The sequence below is a fragment of the Lynx canadensis genome, chromosome E3, assembly GCF_007474595.2.
Source record: "Lynx canadensis isolate LIC74 chromosome E3, mLynCan4.pri.v2, whole genome shotgun sequence".
NCBI classification, from domain to species: domain Eukaryota; kingdom Metazoa; phylum Chordata; class Mammalia; order Carnivora; family Felidae; genus Lynx; species Lynx canadensis.
In genome coordinates, this window is record NC_044318.1 from 16,241,889 (window position 1) to 16,263,321 (window position 21,433).

General features: G+C 41.3%; 1 protein-coding gene across 1 annotated transcript in view; it reads left to right on the plus strand.

Moving 5' to 3' along the window:
* LOC115504149 (acyl-coenzyme A synthetase ACSM1, mitochondrial) overlaps positions 1-21,433 on the plus strand; it is a 40,643-nt gene that overhangs the window by 9,766 nt on the left and 9,444 nt on the right. The window contains exons 2-9 of the mRNA XM_032591605.1: positions 5,186-5,396; positions 6,674-6,881; positions 8,871-9,011; positions 11,034-11,193; positions 14,938-15,017; positions 17,550-17,673; positions 19,891-19,971; positions 20,522-20,623. Of these exons, the coding sequence (XP_032447496.1) occupies positions 5,186-5,396; positions 6,674-6,881; positions 8,871-9,011; positions 11,034-11,193; positions 14,938-15,017; positions 17,550-17,673; positions 19,891-19,971; positions 20,522-20,623 (1,107 nt within the window). The remainder of the gene's footprint in view (positions 1-5,185; positions 5,397-6,673; positions 6,882-8,870; positions 9,012-11,033; positions 11,194-14,937; positions 15,018-17,549; positions 17,674-19,890; positions 19,972-20,521; positions 20,624-21,433) is intronic.

Genomic DNA, 21,433 nt, shown 5'->3' on the forward strand with positions numbered 1-21,433 from the left:
TTGTGAAATTATTATTCCAAAACAATTTCTGCAAGTTGTTTGATGGTTTTATCATAATCTATCATGTGGAAATAGCAATTTTGTAGACAGAATATAGTTGGATTCTTTTTTCATTTTTAATACATTCTGGCAGTTTATGTCTTTAGACTGGGGAGTTTAGTGCACATCCATTTAAAGTTATTGCTGATAAGGAAGAACTTCCTATTGCTATATTGTTAATTGTTTTCTTGATGTCATAGCTTTTGGTTCCTCATTTCCTCCCTTACTGCCTTTCTTTGTCTTTAGTTAATTTTTTTGTAATATGCCTTCAGTCCCTTCTCATTTCCTTTTGTATATATACTGTAGATAATTTCTGTGCTTATTATGAGGAGTACATATAACATCCTAAAGTTATAACAATCTATTTTAAACTAGTAACAACTTTATTTGCATACAGAAATCCTAATTTTTTCCAGCTCCCTCTTACCTCCCCATGTTGTTTTATTGATATCACAAATTAGATATTTATATATTGTGTACTCATTAACATAGACTTATAATTATTTTTTATGCTTTTGTCTTTTAAATACTGTGAAAGAATAAAAAATGGAGTTTCAAATCAAAATTATAATAATACTTGTTTTTATATTTGTCCATGTATTTTATCAAAGAACTTTATGTTTTTGTATTCAGGCTACTCTGTAACATCCTTTTATTTCAAATTGGACTCCTTTTAGGCTTTTTTTTTTTTAATTAAAAAATGTTTTAATGTTTTATTTTTGAGAGAGAGAGAGAGACAGAGTACGAGCAGGGGAGGGGAAAAGTGAGAGGGAGACACAGAATCTGAAGTAGGCTCCAGGCTCTGAGCTGTCAGCACAGAGCCTGACTCAGGGCTCAAACTCATGGACCGTGACATCGTGACCTGAGCCAAAATTGTTTGCTTAACCAATTGAGCCACCCAGGTGTCCCCTTTTAGTATTTCTTATAGACAAAGTTTAACCATAATTTTGTTTATCTGAGAATGACCTAATTTCTCCCTCATTTTTGAAGGACAGTTTTGCCAAATAGAGAATTTCTTCTTTTTTTAAATTAATTAATTATTTTTAAATTTACATTCAAGTTAGTTAGCAAATAGCACATCGATTTCAGGAGTAGATTCCTTAATGCCCCTTACACATTTAGCTCTTCCCCCCTCCCACAGCCCCTCCAGCAATTTTTTGTTTGTCTCTATATTTAAGAATCTCTTATGTTTTGCCCCCTCCCTGTTTTTATATTGTTTTTGCTTCCCTTCCTTTTGTTCATCTGTTTTGAATCTTAAATCATCATATGAGTGAAGTCATATGATTTGTCTTTCTATGACTGGCTAATTTCACTTAGCATAATACTCTCTAGTTCTATCCATGTAATTGCAAATGGCAAGATTTCATTCTTTTTGATTGCCAAGTAATACTCCATTGTGTGTGTGTGTGTGTGTGTGTGTGTGTGTGTGTATATATACCACATCTTCTTTATCAATTCATCCATCAATGGACATTTGGGCTCTTTCCATACTTTGGCTATTGTTCATAGCACTACTGTAAACATTGGGGTGCATGTGCCCTTTCAAAACACCTATATCCCTTGGATAAATACCTAGTAGTGCAATGACTGGGTTGTAGGGTAGTTCTATTTTTAATTTTTTGAGGAACCTCCAGACTGTTTTCCAGAGTGGCTGCACCAGTTTGGATTCCCACCAGCAGTGCGAAAGAGAACTTTATGTTTTTGTATTCAGGCTACTCTGTAACATCCTTTTATTTCAAATTGGACTCCTTTTAGGCTTTTTTTTTTTTAATTAAAAAATGTTTTAATGTTTTATTTTTGAGAGAGAGAGAGAGACAGAGTACGAGCAGGGGAGGGGAAAAGTGAGAGGGAGACACTTTCTCCTCTTTCTCCACATCCTCACCAACATCTGTTGTTGCCTGAGTTGTTAATGTTAGCCCTTCTGACAGGTGTGAGGTGGTATCTCATTGTGGTTTTGATTTGTATTTCCCTGATGATGAGTGATGTTGAGCATTTTTTCATGTGTCTGCTGGCCATCTGGATGTCTTCTTTGGAAAAGTGTCTATTCATGTCTTTTGCCCATTTCTTCACTGGATTATTTGTTTTTTGGGTGTTGAGTTTGATAAGTTCTTTATAGATTTTGGATACTAACCCTTTATCTGATATGTCATTTGCAAATATCTTCTCCCATTCTGTCAGCTGCCTTTTAGTTTTGCTGGTTGTTTCGTTCACTGTGCAGAAGCTTTTTATTTTGATGAGTTCCCAATAGTTCATTTTTGTTTTTGTTTCCCTTGCCTCCGGAGACATGTTGAGTAAGAAGTTGCTGCGACTGAGGTCAAAAAGGTTTTTGCCTGCTTTCTCCTTGAGGATTTTGATGGCTTCCTGTCTTATGTTTGGGTCTTTTATCCATTTTGAGTTTAGTTTTGTGTATGGTGTACAAAAGTGGTCCAGGTTCATTTTTCTGCATGTCACTGTCCAGTTTTCCCAGCAACATTTGCTGAAGAGATTGTCTTTTTTCCCTTGGATATACTTTCCTGCTTTGTCAAAGATTAGTTGGCCATATGTTTGTGGGTCCATTTTTAGGTTTTCTATTGCATTCAATTGATCTGAGTGTCTGTTTTAGTGCCAGTACCATACTGTCTTGATGATTACAGATTTGTAATACATTTTGAAGTCTGGGATTGTGATACCTCCAGTTTTGGTTTTCTTTTTCAGAATTGCTTTGGCTATTTGGGGTCTTTCCTGGTTCCATACAAATTTTAGGATTTTTGTCCTAGCTCTCTGAAGAATGCTGGTGTTATTTTCATGGGGATTGCCAAATATAGAAGTTGTTGATTGACACCTTTTTACCCATCACGTCAAATATGTAATCCCACTTATTTGGTGGGTCTTCTGGCCTGCCACTAATAATCTTATTGAGGATTCCTTATGCATGATGAGTCACTTTTTTTTTTTTTTTTTGCTGCTCTCAGGATTCTGTCTTTGGCTTTTTTGTTTGATTATGTGTCTCTGTATGGATCTCTCTGGGTTTTCTTGGAATTGTTTGAGCCTCTTGTATTTGTACATCCATATAATGAATGAATGAATGAACGAATGAATGAACACTACTATATAAATTTGTATTTAATACAAATAAAGTTTTGCTTTTTTTCAGCCATTGTTTCTTCAAATAAGCTGATGGCTCCTTTTGTCTCTTCTTCTAGGACTCCCATAATGTGTATGTTGGTCTGCTTGTTTGTATACTATGTGCTTTGGGCTCTGTTTACTTTTCTTTATTGTTTTTTTTTCTCTTTGCTTCTCTGACTCCATAATTTAAAATGACTTGTGTTCAAGTTTACTGACTCTTTCTTCTTCCTGCTTGGATCTGCTGTTGAATCCTTCTCGTAAAGTTTTCAATTCAGTTATTGTATTTTTCAGATCCGCAGTTTCTGTTTGGTTCTCTTTTATAATTTCTATCTCTGTTGGTATTCTCATTGTGTTCATATATTGCTTTTCTGATTTGCTTTGGTTCTTTGTCTGTTTTCCTTCAGCACTTTCAGGATAGTTAAGACAATCATTTTAAAGTGTCTGTCTAATAACTGAAACCTGTGTCCCTTTAGGGTAAGTGTCTGGAAATTTGTTTTGTTCCTTTGAATGGGCAACATGGCCTTGTGATCTGTTGTTGAAAACTGGACATTTGAAAAAAGTAGCCACCTCTGTCTGTCTTTGCAGCCTAACTTCATGCAGAGAAAGCCCTCCAGTAATCTGACCAGTATGAAAACTTAAGGTCTTCTTAGACCTTCAGGTCTTGGGCATGTGTCTTTCCTAGGCCTGTGCATGTGTGTTTTTTTCTCAAATTTCCCAGACATGATACTGCTTTTATATGTTTTAATTGCATTAAAAGTCTCATATCTGCTTCTTCTTGGGGCTCAAAGTTTTATTGTCCTCCTCTGCCTGTAGTCTCCCTCCGAGGTGGCCACAGTTCTACAGTTTCCACTCAGTGTGGCATCTGCCACTGCTTTCACCCACCTCCAGTCTGATATTCAAACTATGTCACAATTCCTATCTGAGCTCTGATTCAGATGAGGCAGAAACCAGTCTCTCAGGCAGCCTCCACACAGGGCAGAATACTGAAACAAATTCCAAGGCAGGGTCTGCAAATTGGGTGGCTTCCTCCTGACCATACTGTACAACACAAGAGAGGGGATGGGACAAGGGTAAGCAGCAGAAAACAACCTAGAATTTCTTACCATTTAGAGTAGGGATTTTTTATTGTTTGGGCATTAATTTGCTGTAGATCCTTGACTATTTCTAGAGTTTCTACACAGCTATTGTAGTCTGTTGTTTACTTGACGTTTCTGTGAGGAAACAAGGGCTACCTTGGAGCTCCCAGGTCTGCCTTCTTGCTTATTTCACCTCCAGAGGTATGTTAATTTTAAAAATAAATTCCCCCAAATATTCAGGAATTAAATTAGTCTCTTCTTTTGTTGTAATAATGGTAATAATGATAGTAATTTATTTTAATGTTTGTTTTTGAGAGAGAGAGAGACAGAGAGAGAGAGAGAGAGAGAGAGAGGAGAGAGTACATGTTGGGGAAGAGCAGAGAGAGAGGGAGACAGAGCATCTGAAGCAGCCAGTTGTGCGCTGATAGCAGTGAGCCTAATACGGGGTTCCAACTCATGAACCATGAGATCATGACCTGAGCCGAAGTCGGGCGCTCAACTGACTGAGCCACCCAAGTGCCCCAATAATGATAATAATTTCACTGAGTACCTACTATGTTCCCAGGCACTATCATATACATTTCACCTCTTTAAATAACTAATTTAAACTTTACTACTTTCTAGGTAGTATTGTACCCATTTCATAGATGATAAAACTGAAGCACAGAGGAAACATACCATCTATGTGGAACTAAGACAGACACATGGGGAATGCAATTTTAAGGTTTTAATAGGTAACATGGAACTATTCCTGGTTTTATGTGACTTGAGAGGAGGTAGTTACAGTAGACCAGAAGAAGTTGGCTGGATCATACCCTACCCACTTCCCTTCATTCTATAAATGCTTTAAAATTGGATCTCAGTTCTTGAGCTACATTTTCATATAGCTAAGGTAGTGGGCTGGCCAAATAAGTGCCCTTGTCCTTTAACATAGGAAATAACACATGATGTATGATCTTGACCAGGAGGGCAAGAGAGGTCCAAACCCAGCCCTGTGGTGGGTGAATAATCAAGGTGATGAAGTGAAGTGGAGTTTCAGAGAGATGACAGACTTATCCCGCCGTGCAGCCAATGTCCTCACCCAGACCTGCGGCCTGCAGCAGGGAGACCGTCTAGCCTTGATCCTGCCTCGAGTGCCCGAGTGGTGGCTGGTGGTCATAGGCTGCATCCGAGCAGGTCAGTGACCCAAAGAGACCCCAACAGACTTTAGGTCTAGCCTGGAGCCAATGGGTCCTGAAATATTAACATTTCCCTGCCCTTCTTTCTTATTCTTCATAGTCTTTTTCTTTCTCAGACTCCTTCAAATATTCGTTTGCTACTTCTCACTGTCTTCCTCAACTTATACACCCTCAAACACAATGTCATCACTCTCTAATTCATACACAGAAACAGACACATAAACACACACACACACACACACACACACACACTTTCTCTTGCACAGTTTCATTTTTTTTTTTAAAACATCAATTGTTAACATTTTGCTCCCCTCCCACACTGAGACATTTAAGTATCAGTTGCAGACATTGTGGCATCCATAAACACCAGATAAACACCCATAAACACTGGAGCATGCATCTGCTATGATCCATGACATTCTCCTCACATAACCACAACAGAGTTATCACACAAGAGGTATAACTTTGATATAATATATATCCGTGGCCAGAATTCTTCAATTGTCCAAACAGTGTATTTTATACCCATTTTTTGTTTGTTTAAATCCAAAATCTGATAGAAGGTCATGCAATGCATTACATTGTAAGGTCTCCTCAATCTCCGTTAATCTAAACTTTTCTGCATGACAACATCTTGGAAATGTCTAAGCCAGTTGTTTTTCAGAAGGTCCCACAAAATTTGTATTTCTGACTCTTTTTTCAAGATTATATTCAGATAAACATTTTTAGTAGGAGTACTAAAAAGACAACATGCTTATCTCAATGCTTTACATCAGGAGATACATGAAGTCGGTTTGTCCTATCATCGATGATATTATTTACAAACACTTTTGTAAGGCACAATTTCCCTTTGTAATTGTTAAGTAATCTGTACTGTAATACTTTTGAGACTGTGTGAATATCCTGTTCCCCAACTGTCTTTCACCCTATTACATGAGAATCCATTGATTATTCTTGATTGAATTGAATATTATTATGGTGGTTTTATATGAGAATTTTCTAATTGTGTTATTCCCTCCACATTTATTCTGTGGAGATTTCCCTTCCCCCTTTTAATTGCATATTTATGTATCTATATAATGTAGAATTGGTGTGGGACTCCAGAATTTTTTTTAATTGCTTTAAAATGCATGGTCATATATTTCCTCACAAATAAAATCCTACATTAATCCATCAAGGTGGTCCATGGACCATACTTTGCACAGCAAGAAGCTAGCAGATTTCTATGCAGATAAGCCAGGCCTGAAACCCAAAAGTTCCTTTTTTTATCCCCAGGAATAATCTTCATGCCAGGAACCACCCAGATGAAAGCGAAGGACATTCTCTACCGATTACAAGTGTCTAAAGCCCAGGGCATCATGACCACAGATACCCTTGCCCCAGAGGTGGATTCCCTAGTTTCTGAGTGTCCTGCTCTGAAAACAAAGCTCCTGGTGTCTGACCATAGCCGTCATGGGTGGCTGGACTTCAGATCGCTGATTAAGTAAGTTTCAGATCTGATGAATGTGTTTTCTAAGGAAGGGCAAGAGAAGACCATTCACTCCCAAGTGCTGGTAGACAAACATTCAGTGGGAGAAGGTCACCTGAACTGATGCCAGAAGACTTCTCTTCCCAGCTGTGCCCCCGATTTGTTTTGTGACCCTGGGCTGGTTCCTTCCCCTCTCTTGGATGCAATTGCTTTATTTGTAAAATAAGAGTATTGAATTCTATGCCTCTGTCACTACAGTCTAAAGCAAATGAGATGAGTCAGAGGGTTATTGTGTTGAATCTTCCTTGTAGGTAGGGAATCTGAAATATTATTTTTATATAACAAACAAATATATGAAGAGGTTGAATGAACGTATAAGATGAATTTTTAAGGGAAACTTGAGACTGCAAGAAAAATTGAGGCTGTGGCTGGTAGTCAGCTGGAGGAACAAACAATTTCCATCTCTCAGGTGCTGCATAGCTTTAAGGACACCTCCCAGGGAAAGTTAGGGAAGTGTTGGAAGTAAGAAAGACCCCTTCCACCAACAACTCTGATTCTGTAAACCTTTAGACATTTTTTCTATCACCTGAAAACCATGCTGTGTTTGTTTTCTTAAAGTAACCCCTCAGTTTTTAAAGTTCTTTACTTCAGCCTCAAAAAGCAAATATTAGGCTGAAGTCACATCTTACACTGGATTTTAAAGTCAGAGAACTAAAAGAAAATGGCTTAAATAAAGAATATTCTTGGGGTGCCTGGGTGACCCAGACAGTTGAGCATCTAACCTGATATCAGCTCAGGTCATGATCCCAGGATTGTGGTACTGAGCCCCGCATTGGGCTCTGTGCTGAATGTGAAGCCTACTTAAGATTCTCTGTTTCTCTCTCTCTCTCTCTTTTTTTTTTTTTTTTAATTTTTTTTTTTCAACGTTTATTTATTTTTGGGACAGAGAGAGACAGAGCATGAACGGGGGAGGGGCAGAGAGAGAGGGAGACACAGAATGGGAAACAGGCTCCAGGCTCTGAGCCATCAGCCCAGAGCCCGACGCGGGGCTCGAACTCACGCACCGCGAGATCGTGAACTGGCTGAAGTCGGACGCTTAACCGACTGCGCCACCCAGGCGCCCCATCTCTCTCTCTCTCTTTAAAATAAAAAGATTTAAAAAAGGATATTCTTTAGATTCCCTTAAATTGCCAAAAGTCAATATGGTACCATTTCTCAGCAAGAGTTGGTGTTACTGGCAGCCTCGGGATCATTTGCAGTTACTATGATTGAACACCATAGGGAATTGGCATTTATAAGCATAGACCCAAAGGAGAAACTGTCAATTCTGAAGCCCCCAAGAATCAAGGCACACCGGGGGGACTCCAGGCTTACCTACCATCTCAAGTTTACACCAGGACAGGTGTGCATTTATGTTTCTTTTACTCTCCCTCATTTTCTTTTCCCTGCCCCTCATAGCCAAGATTATGGGGTTAAATTCCTATAAAGCTACTTCATCTAAAAAAAAAACAACAACAAAACAAGCTTAGCAGTGTGGTTAAGAGCACAGTCTGTGGATCAGACTGAATTTGAATCCTGGCTGTGCCACATGCTGGCCAAATGTCTTCAGGCAAGTAATGTAACCTTTCTGAGCCTCAGTTTCCTCCTCCACAAAATGGGCACAATAAAAGCAGTACTTCTCTTTTAGGGTTGCTCTGAAGATTGAATGAGTTCTTATTTGTAAGTCACTTAGAGCAGTGCCTGAAAGATAGTAAGTGCTATTTCAACGTTTGTTACGTTAAAAATATTCCACTATATTTCCCCCCTTTTGTAAATGAATAAATGTCAGTCTACTTATCCAAGTCACTCACAAATTCCGTTTGATTCTTAATACAAGGAGAACTGGTTTTTCCTCCAGTGTTGTAAACCTCCATTTTTCTGACTCCAAGCCCCTCATATTGGATCCCCAGGGATCCCAAAGCAGGAAACGTGACTTCTCCCCTTTTGTACTGAATCCCTTTGCAGATCAGCATCCCCAGATCACACCTGTATTAAGTCAAAGACGCTAGACCCAATGGCCATCTTCTTCACCAGTGGGACAACAGGCCTTCCCAAGATGACGAAACACAGTCACGGACTTGCCTTGCGATCCTCTCTGCCTTCATGGTAGGAAAGAAGGCATTGACTTAGATGCTGGGCCACAGATCTGGGGTGGTGTGTGTATGTGTGCATGTGTGTGTGTGAGCACACGTGTGTTGGGAAAAGAGGTCTAAGTAGAATTGACTCCATCCTGTTTCTTCCCTCTGGGCTCTTTGGTTCAGACTCCTGAGAGTCTTGAGATGTAGACACTTGGAATGCTAACGGTTTGCTGACAGAGGCCTCTGATGACAAAGGAGGCACATTTAGGTCCTGCCTGAGCACCTTAACAAGAGGTGTGTAGGAAATGTGTGCCCGCATTCAGCAAACCACACAAATGACAAGCCATTGTGTCCCTCTCAATTGACTCAGGGTTTGGTGGTAAAAGACACAATGTTTGAACAATGCCACCTGAAGTGGCAGGTCCTTTCCTCTTCCCAGTTATGAACACATGAAACTTGGAGTTACCCAGTCGTGAGCTCTCAGGAAAAAGAATACCTGGAACCAAGCCACAACATGCCACTCCCCCTAACCTAGAACAAACAGTCATAGAGGCTGAAGCTGTAGCCTTGGGTTAATCACTTAATCAACGTTTAACTGAGCCTCTTCTCCCATCTGTCCCTACCTCAGATAGTAATATTCACACCAGATCAAGTTCTATATATTTTCTAACTTATTAACCAGACCAGAGGGCAGACAAGGCTTTTTGTGGACAGTGACTATCTGTGCAGATGCAGCAGTTTGCAATGGTAGCAATTGAGTAGCGAAACCCTGGAGGAATAGGGGTGGAAAGAAGGCAGAGGCTTTCTGTGCAGTCTGAATAACAAGAGCACAGGCACAAAGATATTAAAAGTAGCATTATAGAACTACAGACACTTGAGGATAGCTGGTGTGGGGTAAGAGACATATAGGAGGAGTTGGGAACCAGTGAGCAGGGCTCAGGATCTTGTGGGCCTTGGTGTAGAGTTTAGAGTTTTTTAGGCAGATGATAGAGAGGTATTGGAGTAATGGGATGTATTTTAGCAAGGGAAAGACCTGATCAGATTTGTGTTTTGAAAAGATCACTGTGGCTGCAAGATGAAGGGAAGCAGAAGGGGTTAGGATCTGCTGGGTTTGAGGTGCCTGAGGGACACTGCAGAAGAGATGTTCAGTGGGTAGTTGGGTCTGAAACTGAGAAGACAGGTCTTCCCAGCTAGTAGTATTCTGTGGGTGAGCCACAATCCTAAGAGGGCTGGGATGAGGGAGGGTGGATTGTTTATTAAAATTAATAGTAAATAGTTAGTAAAGCTCCTGTTAATAATAAAGCTCCTCAAAGCCACAGTTTAGTAAATAGTAAACTGTTACTAATAGTAAATAGTTAGTAAAGCTCCCATAGCTATGGGAGGATTGTGTTTTCTCAAGGAATTATGCACACAGACATCCCTCAGAATCACTAAGATAGGATAGAGAAATGAGAAACCTTTCCCACCCTGCTTTCTAATTATTGCCTATTGGATAATTGTTTCCAGTCCTTGCCAAGATGGGGTATTAATTAGGGGTCTTTCTCTCTCTTTCTTTATTTCTATCTCTCTCTCCCTCTCTCTCTTTCTCCATCATAAATGACAGAAAGCCCAATCTCAACCTCTTTAAGCCTAAAAGTGAATAAAGGAATTTATTGGATCATGAGGCAGGGCACTCCAGGGTTTGGTTTCAGACATAGCTAGAGTCTCTGGATCAGGTTTTTATCTCTCCATCTGATGTGTTTTGTTGCTCTTCTAAGAAAGACTTATCCCTTGTTATGCCTAAATGGCTGCCAGCATTACCTAGGACTATATAAGTAACAGGGTCAATTCCCAGCCTTAAGGATCATTATAACTAAACCCATTGAAATCACACATGACCAGAAAATAGGATTTGGCATGCTTTAGGGACCTGGGGTGGGAGTGTGTCTGGAGCCCACTCAAACCACATGCACTGAGAATGAGAGGTGGGTCACCCCTGAAAATCAGAGTCCCCAGCCCTTGATCACATTCTCATGATCACCTAGCTGAAGTCACTGTATTTTGGAGTTAGCAGGAAATTTCTACAACTGAAGACATCTGATGTCTTGTGGTGCATTTCGGACCCAGGCTGGATTCTGGCTGTCTTGGGGTGCCTATTTGAACCATGGACATCAGGGTCTACACTCTTCATCCATCATCTGCCCCAGTTTGACCCCAAGGTCATTCAACAGGTAAGAAGACAAACCTTCCACTATCAACAAACTCCTAGAAGAAACTCATGTTTCAAACTCAAAAGCTGGCCTGCTGAGAAATATCTTATGTAGCAAAAAGTCTCATTAGCATAATATAACCCTGGGTTTCTCGAAGTGCAGAACACTGAATTAGTTATTGTATAAGAATAACACTACATGAAACCTTGAAGAAAATACATATTCCAAGCCCTTCCCCAGGCCTATGGATCAGATTTTGTGGGCTTGGAACCCTGAATAAACATTTTAAGAGATTAAACCAACCAGAGAAAGCTCATGTCTCCTGGATCCTGGACCCTGTATCTGCCAGACCAGATAGCTGGTGTGTGTGTGTGTGTGTGTGTGTGTGTGTGTGTGCGCGTGTGTGTGTGTACGTGTTTTGTTGTTGTTATTGCTGTTGCTCAATTTAATGAAGTGTTTAAAAACAGAGCCCCTAGAAAATGACAAATCTGGCTTCTCATGCCACATTTGACATTTATTTGTGGTTTACTTGCTACTGTGAGCCTCAGTTTCCTCATCTGTAAAATGGGAGTTTTAATAATTCCTATGTCACAAAATTGTTGAAATATAAATGAGATGGTACAGGAGAAGTGGGTGAAGTGCTTAGCCCTGAGTTGGCACTCAGAGGCACCCGGCATGCAGTGATGGCTGCTGTTCCTGTTAGGTGTATCTCACAGTAATAACTCAAGTCACCCATGTGAACCCTCTCGTTGTACTTCCAGTCACCTGAAAATGTGTTTTCCATCTCAGAGGTAGACCTGCCTCTCCACCTCTCAAAGTTCAGTCCCCTCCCCACAGCCCCTGCAGATCTTGTTCTTTTCTCTGTCCTTCTGTTAGGAGCCCTTCTCATTAATCTTGCATCCATTAAACCTTTTCTCCTGTATTTTCAACCCCTCACTTCCCCGTCTCCATTAATCTATCATCCATTAACTCTTTTCTCCCGTGTTTTCAACCTCTTCGTCTTCATGAACTGTACTCCCCCTTAGTCCATAAACATGTTCAAAGTTCCTCATCCTGAAAAATACCTTCCCTTTACCTGGCTACACACTGGACCAACCCAGTCTTTCCTCCCTTGGTATCAAATTTCTCCATAGAACATTCTCCGCTTGCTCCAGCCACATCTTCTTCACCCACCTTACTCCTAAGCACTGCAGCCCTACAAGCGTCTGTCCTCACCCTTCTTCTTCCTTCTAAAAAATCTCCTCTACTTCCATTTCACCAGCATGGGCATCCATTCAAGGGGCTTTCAAAACTGTACCTTGGGTCTAGTCTTCACCCTCCATGCAAATTCCCCCTTGTTTTTCTACCCCAGGTCCATCTGATGATCCCTCCAGCACGTCAGACTACATTTCCCATTTCTCATTCCTCACCTCATGTCAATATCTGCCTCTCCATCATTGTTCACTGCTCACATCCTGCCAGTCTCTGAGGCTTAAAGCTGCACAAAGAACACCAAATCCACCTTTCCCCTCCCCTCCTCCACTAGTACATGGGTGTCTCCAAGGTCTCAGTGTGTTTTAAGCTTGAATTAGTTCAAATTATTAATTACACAAATTTACATACACACACACACACGAAGACACAAACAGCAGCATTTGAAAGTTTAATTATTTTGATTTATTTTTCACTTTTGGGGTGCCTCGGTGGCCTAGTCAGTTAAGTGTCCTACTCTTGATTTCAGCTCAGGTCTTGATGTCAGGGTTGTGAGTTCAAGCCCCACATTGGGCTCCATGCTGGGAGTGAAACCTACTTAAAAAAATGAGCAGGACATGAGCAGACATTTCTCTAAAGAAGACATCCAGATGGCCAACAGACACATGAAAAGATGCTCACCATCACTCCTTGTCAGGGAAATATAAATCAAAACCACAAGGAGATATAACCCCACACCTGTCAGAATGGCTAAAATCAAAAAGACAACAAACAACAGGTGTTGGTGAGGATGTGGAAAAAAAGCAACCATCATGCACTGTTTGGTAGGAGTGCAAGCTGGTGTAGCCACTGTGGAAAACAGTATGGAGTTCCTCAAAAAATTAAAAATAGAATAACCACATTACTCATTAATTGTACTAGTGAGTGTCTACTCAAATAATATGCAAACACTATTTCCAAAGGATATATGCACCCCCATATTTATTGCAGCATTATTTACAATAGCCACATTATGGAAGCAGATCAAGTGTTCATCCATAGATAAATGGATAAAGAAGATGTGGTATATGTATGTGTGTCTATATATATGATGGAATATTACTCAGCCATAAAAAATAATGAAATCTTGCCATTTTCAACACCTTGGATGGATCTAGAGGGTATAATGCTAAATCAGTAAGAGAAAGACAAATACCATATGATTTTACTCACACGGAATTTAAGAAACAAAAGGAACAAAGACAAAAAAGAGACCAAAAAACAGACTCTTAACTATATAGAATAAACTGATGGTTACCAGAGGGGAAGTGGGGGGGACGGGTGAAATAGGTGAAGGGGATTAAGAATATATTTCTTGTGATGAGCAATGAGTCATACATAGAATTGTTGAATCAGTATATTGTACATCTGAAACTAATATAACACTGTATGTTAATTATACTGGAAAGAAAGACAGGGAGACAAGAAAGGAAGGAATGAATGAACAAAGGGAGGGAGGGAGGAAGGACAGACGGATGGAAGGAAGGAAGGAAGGAAGGAAGGAAGGAAAGAAGGAAGGAAGTTGATTGGACTCAGAAAGAGAGGGACTGGCGCCCCTAGGTGGCTCAGTTGGCTGAGTGACTGACTCTTGATGTTGGCTCAGGTCATGATCCCAGGGTTCTGGGATCGAGCTCTGTGTCAGGCGCCACATTGAGCAGAGAAGCTGCTTGAGATTCTCTCTCTCTGTGCCCATTCCTCTTCCCTATGGTTCTGCATGGAAGGTATATATATTCCCATTTTACAAATAAGGGAACAGAATTGCAGAGGAATTAAGTAACAGGATCGAAGTCAGGCAGGCAGACCCCAAACCCACATTCTCTCCTCTTCAGTGTTCTTGCCCTCCCAGGGTATCTCCACCCTGATCCGAAACTGAAAGACTCCCACTTCTAGCAAAACAATGGTGAATACCAGACATTTTAGACTCTATCTGATCTCCAACTAAGGTCAATCATCCTCAATTTGCTTCCTGCCCTTCACCTGTCTAAATCTAACCTCAGTCTTCCTAAAGTTACTTCTTGTGCCTCTCCTGTCTAAATAAGCCATCTTTTGACTATACCTAAGTGTTTCTTCAACCCTGGAGACTTTGCTCCTGTTACTCGTTCTACCTGCAAGAACCTCCTCCATTCCTCTGCCTATAGAGACCATATCCATTTGTTAAATACCACAACTAAATGCCACCTGTTCCGTGAGGTCCCTGGATCACCCAATCAGAAGGAGTATTTCCCTCTGCTAAGTTCTCCTTCCAGTATCTCTTATGACATCTACCAATTTCTGCCTTACCATTTGAGTCCTGTTTTATCTCCTCTATTATTAGTACAAACTCCCAGTTGGAATATTATCTAACTCTTTTTTCATTCCCCCCAACAGTGCCTGATACATACTATGCACAAAATTCATGCTCAATATAGGGATATTGAAAAAAGTAACAAATGACTACTGGGCTGTCTTACAGAGGAGATCCGAATTAAAATGTTAATAGCCGATATTTTAAATCCTTACTATAAGAATAAAATTCCTTCTCTCCTCACTTTCTAGACATTGTTCAAATACCCCATCACCCTGTGCCTTGCTGTGCCAGCTGTGTATCGAATGATTCTACAGCAGATTTCTACCAGGTATGGTAGAAGTGGTGGTGGCTGGCTGGTCATAACAATCTTTGGGTAGGAATTTAAGGAATCCAACCTACTGTGATCTGACTTTTTAACTGTGGTTCTTTGAGGGGTGTGCAGGTGTGTGTGTGGTAAGTTAAGTGTTGACTAATTATCATTAGTCAGTCTAATTGATTCCTTAAAGCAGGACTAAGAGATCCAAATGAAATGCTAAGTGAGTCTTGCATTATTGTAGGTTTATTGTTTTTTGAACATTTTTCTTATGAAAGGACAAACATACAGAAAAATACATAACACATAAATTTATAGATTAATGAATTGTTGAAAACAAAACACCTATGTCACCACTCACATGAGTCACAAAAATAGAATATTGCCCACACCCCAGAGATATCTTCATGACTCCCTATCTCCACTAAAGAAACTCATATCTTGACTTTCGTGGTGTTAATTTCCTTATTTTCCCTTACAGATAACCTCCTAAGGAAATAACCCTAAACAAATTATTATATTTTACTTTCCTTTGAACTTTATGCATGTAATCATACATTATTCTGGAATATCTGGCTTCTTTTTTCAACATTATGTTTTTAAGATGTGTGTATGTTGCTACATGTTGCTGTAGTTAATTTTCATTGCTGTATAATATCCCATTGTATTAAAACATTGCATATTTTTTTCAGTTCTACCATTAATGGACACTCGGGTAGTTTTTATTTTGGGGTTATTGATGATTAGTGCTGCATTGAATTATTGCACATGTACCCTGGTGCATATAAGCGTGCATTTCTGTCACATTTTTCTGGAATAGGAATTGCTAGTTCACACTGACACTACATTCTACAACCCAATTTTTCAAGATATTGAACCCATCTATGCTCCAACTAGCAAGGTAGGAGAATTCCCATTGTTCCATCACATTGGCATCATCTGTTATTGTCAGAGTTTTTCATTTTTGTCAATCTGATGGATGCATAGTTTTCTCTTCCTATAGTTTTCTTTTTGCATTTTCCCATGTTTGTGAGTTAATTTTAGCTAAACTGGAATCTGCTCTTTGAAACATATGGGCGTTTATGAATCTTTTAAAGACTCTGAAATTAAAATGGTTGCTCCAAAAATCAGAGTAACATGTTTTAAATATAGAATTAAAATATTAAGGTGTTTTGTTTTTTTTTTAATTTTTTTAATGTTTTTATTTATTTTTGAGACAGAGAGAGACAGAGCATGAACGGGGGAGGGGCAGAGAGAGAGGGAGACACAGAATCGGAAGTAGGCTCCAGGCTCTGAGCCATCAAGCCCAGAGCCGGACGCGGGGCTTGAACTCACGGATCGCGAGATCGTGACCTGAGCTGAAGTCGGACGCTTAACCGACTGAGCCAACCAGGCGCCCTATAAATATTAAGGTGTTTAATGACTACTCTTACAAAGCTAATTCTGAAACACAACTTGATTTTATTCATGAAGCCTCATGCTGGTTGGACTCAGTTTGTGTTTCAAAACTCATAATTAGCAACTTTTTGAAGTGTTCGTCAGATGATTATCTTTGTCCAAATCCAGTAAAATCCAACCATGTCATAACTAGTGACTGCATCACACTCTGCCCATTTTATCTATTTTGAATAAAGCTGAATAATGAAGAAAACACCTCAGTAAAACCAGCCCTCCTGTCCATCACCCCTGACTCTAAAGGCACTAGGACAGTGTGATGAGGATGGAAAGGTGGACAAGATGTCTGCTGCCTCTCTCATCCCCAAGAGCTGACCTGGTCCAGCCCCAGGCCAGCTGGTAATCAGATCTCAATCGCTTCTCCCCATGTCTTTCAAGGAATGCATTATTATTTTATGTCTGTTTTTGTCTCATTTATGGAAAATTTGATGAGGAAAATGAAGAGGATTTATGTCACACAGTGTACCTACTACAAATGTTGACAGGCAACTTTTCTGCTCTTCCTGAAATTCCTTCTCTCAGGGCTGTTACCTACAACCCTTCTCTCTCTTCCTACACTCATCCTGGTCTTCCTTGATGTCCTGAGCAATTCATTTCCACCCCTTAACTTGCATTTTCTGCTCAGAAATACAAAAGCCCTTCAGTTCACATGACTCCACTCTTCATAGAAAGCAGTGCAGTTCTGTTATCATCCTAACAAGCTTTTGGGGAGTCTTATCTTCCACCCATTATGGTTTATAAAATATCCTTCTTAGCCACAGAGGATGTTAAGACAAGGCCTGAAAAACACGTCTTTGCCATCTTTCTACATCAACTTCCAAATTTGGTCCAAACTTTTGACCAAACCCATTAGCCTCACCACCACCACCCACCCCTTGCCAGAAGAGTTAATATGAACCACCAGGAAATGAGTGACTTTCCCTTGGCTTTGACCTCCAGTAAATTGCCCCAAAGACAAGTAAGAACATGAGGAAGCAGGAGGATAAATAATCCAGATGGCAAGGCTATGAGTGAGCTCTTAACACTCTGGGCCTGGGACAGAGCATCCAAGACCTGACCACAAGTTCTGTTGATACCTTGCCTTTCCCTTAGTCTCAGGTTCCCTGCCCTGGAGCACTGCATTACTGGTGGGGAGGCTCTGCTGCCAGAGGAGCAAGAGGAGTGGAGAAGACGGACAGGCGTTCTGCTCTCCGAGATCTATGGACAGTCAGAAACAGTAGGTAGACAGTCCTTTCTGGGCCAGTCAGGATGTGCTTAGCCATGGAGCCCAGCAGAGGAACTGAATCATGTGTGTGCAGAGGCCCCACTCTGCTCACAGCATTGCCTGAAGATGATGGGGCTTCAGAGTTTTAGGCTAGTTTGCCCCAAATCAGTTTGCACAAAGATAATTCACAGCTAATCAATGTGTCAAGAGGCCAGTGTGCTGAAAACTATTGGGTGAGGACTTTGAAAGTGGTCTAAGGACATGACGCCACTGTCCCTGTGATCATTAAGCTCTATGGAGCTCATCAAGGGTGGAGGGATGGGAGGTTCTATCCAGTAACAAGGAGGCCATCATCCACAAGTTCTGCCCACTTCACCATCCCTTCCTAAGGTAACAACCACAACAGCTAGGAGTTGGCCCCAGAAGTTCATTTCTGGGGGTTTAGGTGAACAGCACACAGGTTTGATTGTGGGACACTAGCTGGAGTGGAGGAGGGAGCAGAGACTTTCTGTATATACCAAACACACATGCACACACACACGCACACACACACACACACACACACACACACAGTGTGATTCTCAAAGGCGTCACTGAGCAGCCATGTGGTGGGGCATTCAGAGTATCATGCATGTTGTAAACCACAACAACTTTATCAATGATAGTGGGGGTAGGTATCCCTCGTCCTACACATTCTCAAGCCACTTCTATTGCTGGACAGAGCCACTTCCCCAACCTCCTTATTATCCCCGAGGCTGACAGAGGGATGGCTGCCATCTCAGGAGCTGCAGCAAAATGGCTATTTTAGCCTCAATTAATATACTTCACTGACTTTTTTTTTGGAAAAAAAATTCTTTTAAATAATCAGTTAATTGGTCTGCTTCAGGGTGAGATATACTAAGATTTCAAGTTTGTCCTTGTATGGTTCATAGTTTATATTTGGACAAGGTGGAGGGTGGTGGAATGGGAACTACCTACACCCATGACATCCCTTTACATCAATTATTTGCAATAATAGACAGAATACTCCCTTATACTTGACTGGTGCTGTATTTCTCAATGTACTTTCATACCTACTGCCTCGTCTATGGAACATTTTCCATATGCCTGTACTGTGAGCAACAGCATAGCAAAGGGGAAAGAGCTTCCCCTCCCAGGAACTCAGACACCAGTTCAGCCTTGCCAATCACAGGCTTCGAGACCATAGGCATAGCATTGAACCTTCCAGAGTCTCTGCTTCTCCATCTCGAAAATGGAAATATTATCCAGTCTTTCTGGGTTGTAATAAGGGAGATGAAAGGATGTATATAAAGCTCTGGCTACAGTGTCCAACCGCTTGTACATACTCACCTTGCAGTTACTCTTGTATTTAAGCAGGGGTTGCACTAGAATGCTGGGGGTTGGGATATAGAAATGAATGGGGGCAGTCTCTATTCTCAGGATGCTTGTTATCCACTGAGAGAAACAGACAAGCAAAAATAAGTATGATGCTCTGTTGGCTACAATGGAAGTATGAGGGGAAAATACTACAGAAGAATCTCCCAACTGACTTTTCTTGGGGGCTGAATAATAGCAGGTAGTAGTTGTTTATTGAACATAACCTGGTGTGCCTGGCACTGGGTGAAGGGTTTTCCGTACACCCAGGTACTCTGGGAGGTAAGTGTTATAATTACCCACCTTTACAGAAGAGAAATCAAAAAGGATTAATTGGCACACAACTGGAGTGAAGATTCATATCCATGAAACAAATCCTAGTCTGACTTAACTTTAGAAAAAATGATATTTTAGAGTACCATAAAGGAGGAATATGGTGCATCAGGAAGATAAAGGGGGTGGGGCAGTTCTCTAGCAGAAGGGACAACACAAACAATATGAATACTCTCAACACAGCTCTGAATAATTGAGACTAGGTTCCTGTCACTGATCAACAGCCCCAAGTAAACATTAATGGTTTCATGGCCTTCCTCCAGCAAATGGACACATGTCTGACATATAGTGGGCCCACTACACCTGATATTACATGCCCACAGGTGCTGTGAACATCTGCAGACCAGAGTTGGGTCAATGCCTTGCACCTTACCTTGAATCTGGGCCTTCTAGCTTTCTCATAAGAGCTCTTTGCACAGCATCAAATGACATTGGTGAGCCAGGATGCTGTGTATAGTTCTTGATGCTTTGTAATCAGCCAGGACTCTTTGACCAACCCCATTTTCTTTCTTTTGTAAACAGGGAATAAGTTGTGGCACTTTACGGGGAATGAAGATCAAGCCAGGTTCCATGGGGACAAGTATCCCCCCCTTTGACATCCAGGTTTGGTCCTAAAGACATTGGCCAGGAATAGTTAGGGCTTAGCTGGGATTGGACAATTGTGTGACACCAGGTGACAGAACCAGCTGTTCCCACCCCACTCCCCTGCCCCAGTTGCCGTCCTTCCTTCTCTCCTCCTGTTTTCCCTCTGATTTCCTTGGGAGGCTTCGTTTGAGAGCTGCAGTATCCTGGGCAGGAATGCAGCTGAGCCTGGCAGCTGGAGGCCTCACACACAACAGATGGGACCAGAGCACCTGGAGCACCCTGGCATCTCTCTCCATCAGCTGGTGCTTCTAGTTTTTGCTCACCTGTGTCTTCCAGCTTGACGATGCATTTGCAGTGCTTGTATATCCATGAAACAAATAGACCCATGACTGGGATTTCACCATTTGCTGAATTCAAACACTTTTGGCAGTTTTAACTTATTTTCTGACAGGGCTTCTCCCCGCCATTTATTCTCACTGGTGTCACAGGAATAGTCAGCTAACGTTTGGGAGTGGCAGGTGTGTTGGGGTGGCCCTGCAGGGCGGGATTCACAGGCCTCTTGCTCCAGATCATTGATGAGAAGGGCAACATCCTGCCGCTCAACACTGAAGGCAACATTGGCATCAGGATCAAGCCAACCAAGCCCATGGGCCTCTTCATGTGCTATGAGGTAAGTGGTGACCCTCACCTGACCCCTTCCAGGCCCTGAAAATCCCTGCAGGGAGCTGTGTGGGTGCTGAGTGAGTGGGGGTGATTCAGCTCTGCACCCTGAGCCTTCTTCATACCTCCTGTCATTCACTCCAACTCAGTGAAGCCTCTTCTTTAAAAAACTTTTTTCAGTGTTCATTTGAAAGAGAGAGAGAGAGAGAGAGAGAGAGAGTGTGAGTGGTGGAGGGGCAGAGAGAGAGGGAGACACAGAATCCGAAGCAGGCTCCAGGCTCTGAGCTGTCCATACAGAGCCCCACGAAGGGGCTCGAACTCACAAATCGTGAGCTTATGACCTGAGCCAAAGTCAGAAGCTGATCCAATTGAGCCACCCAGGTGCCCCCAATGAAGCCTCTTCTAATTAATCTCCCATGTTCCCACATCCCTTCCTGTCCTAAGCCATCTGGCATTTAAGTGCTGATGGGGTAGAAAGAAGTCTGGTTTCAGAAGCAGCATACTTGGGTAACAATGATCTTTTGTGGTTGAGAGTGCAAGCTTTAACTGGGTTCACATCCTACAGTTCCATTTACCAACCACAAATCTGTTAACAATGCTGAGCCTCCAGGGGGCACTTTTGTCTGCACTTCACAGAGAAAGAAACTGCAGATTGGAAGAGTTGTATGTCTTCTGCATGTCAAATAAATGGCCGCTCTAGGATTCAATCCCACATCTTTTTGGTCCCCAGCACCTATATAAGAAATTGAGGGATTACATAAAACTGTGACAGATTCTAAGGATACTTGAAACTCTTAACCAGACAAACCCTAGCCTGGTT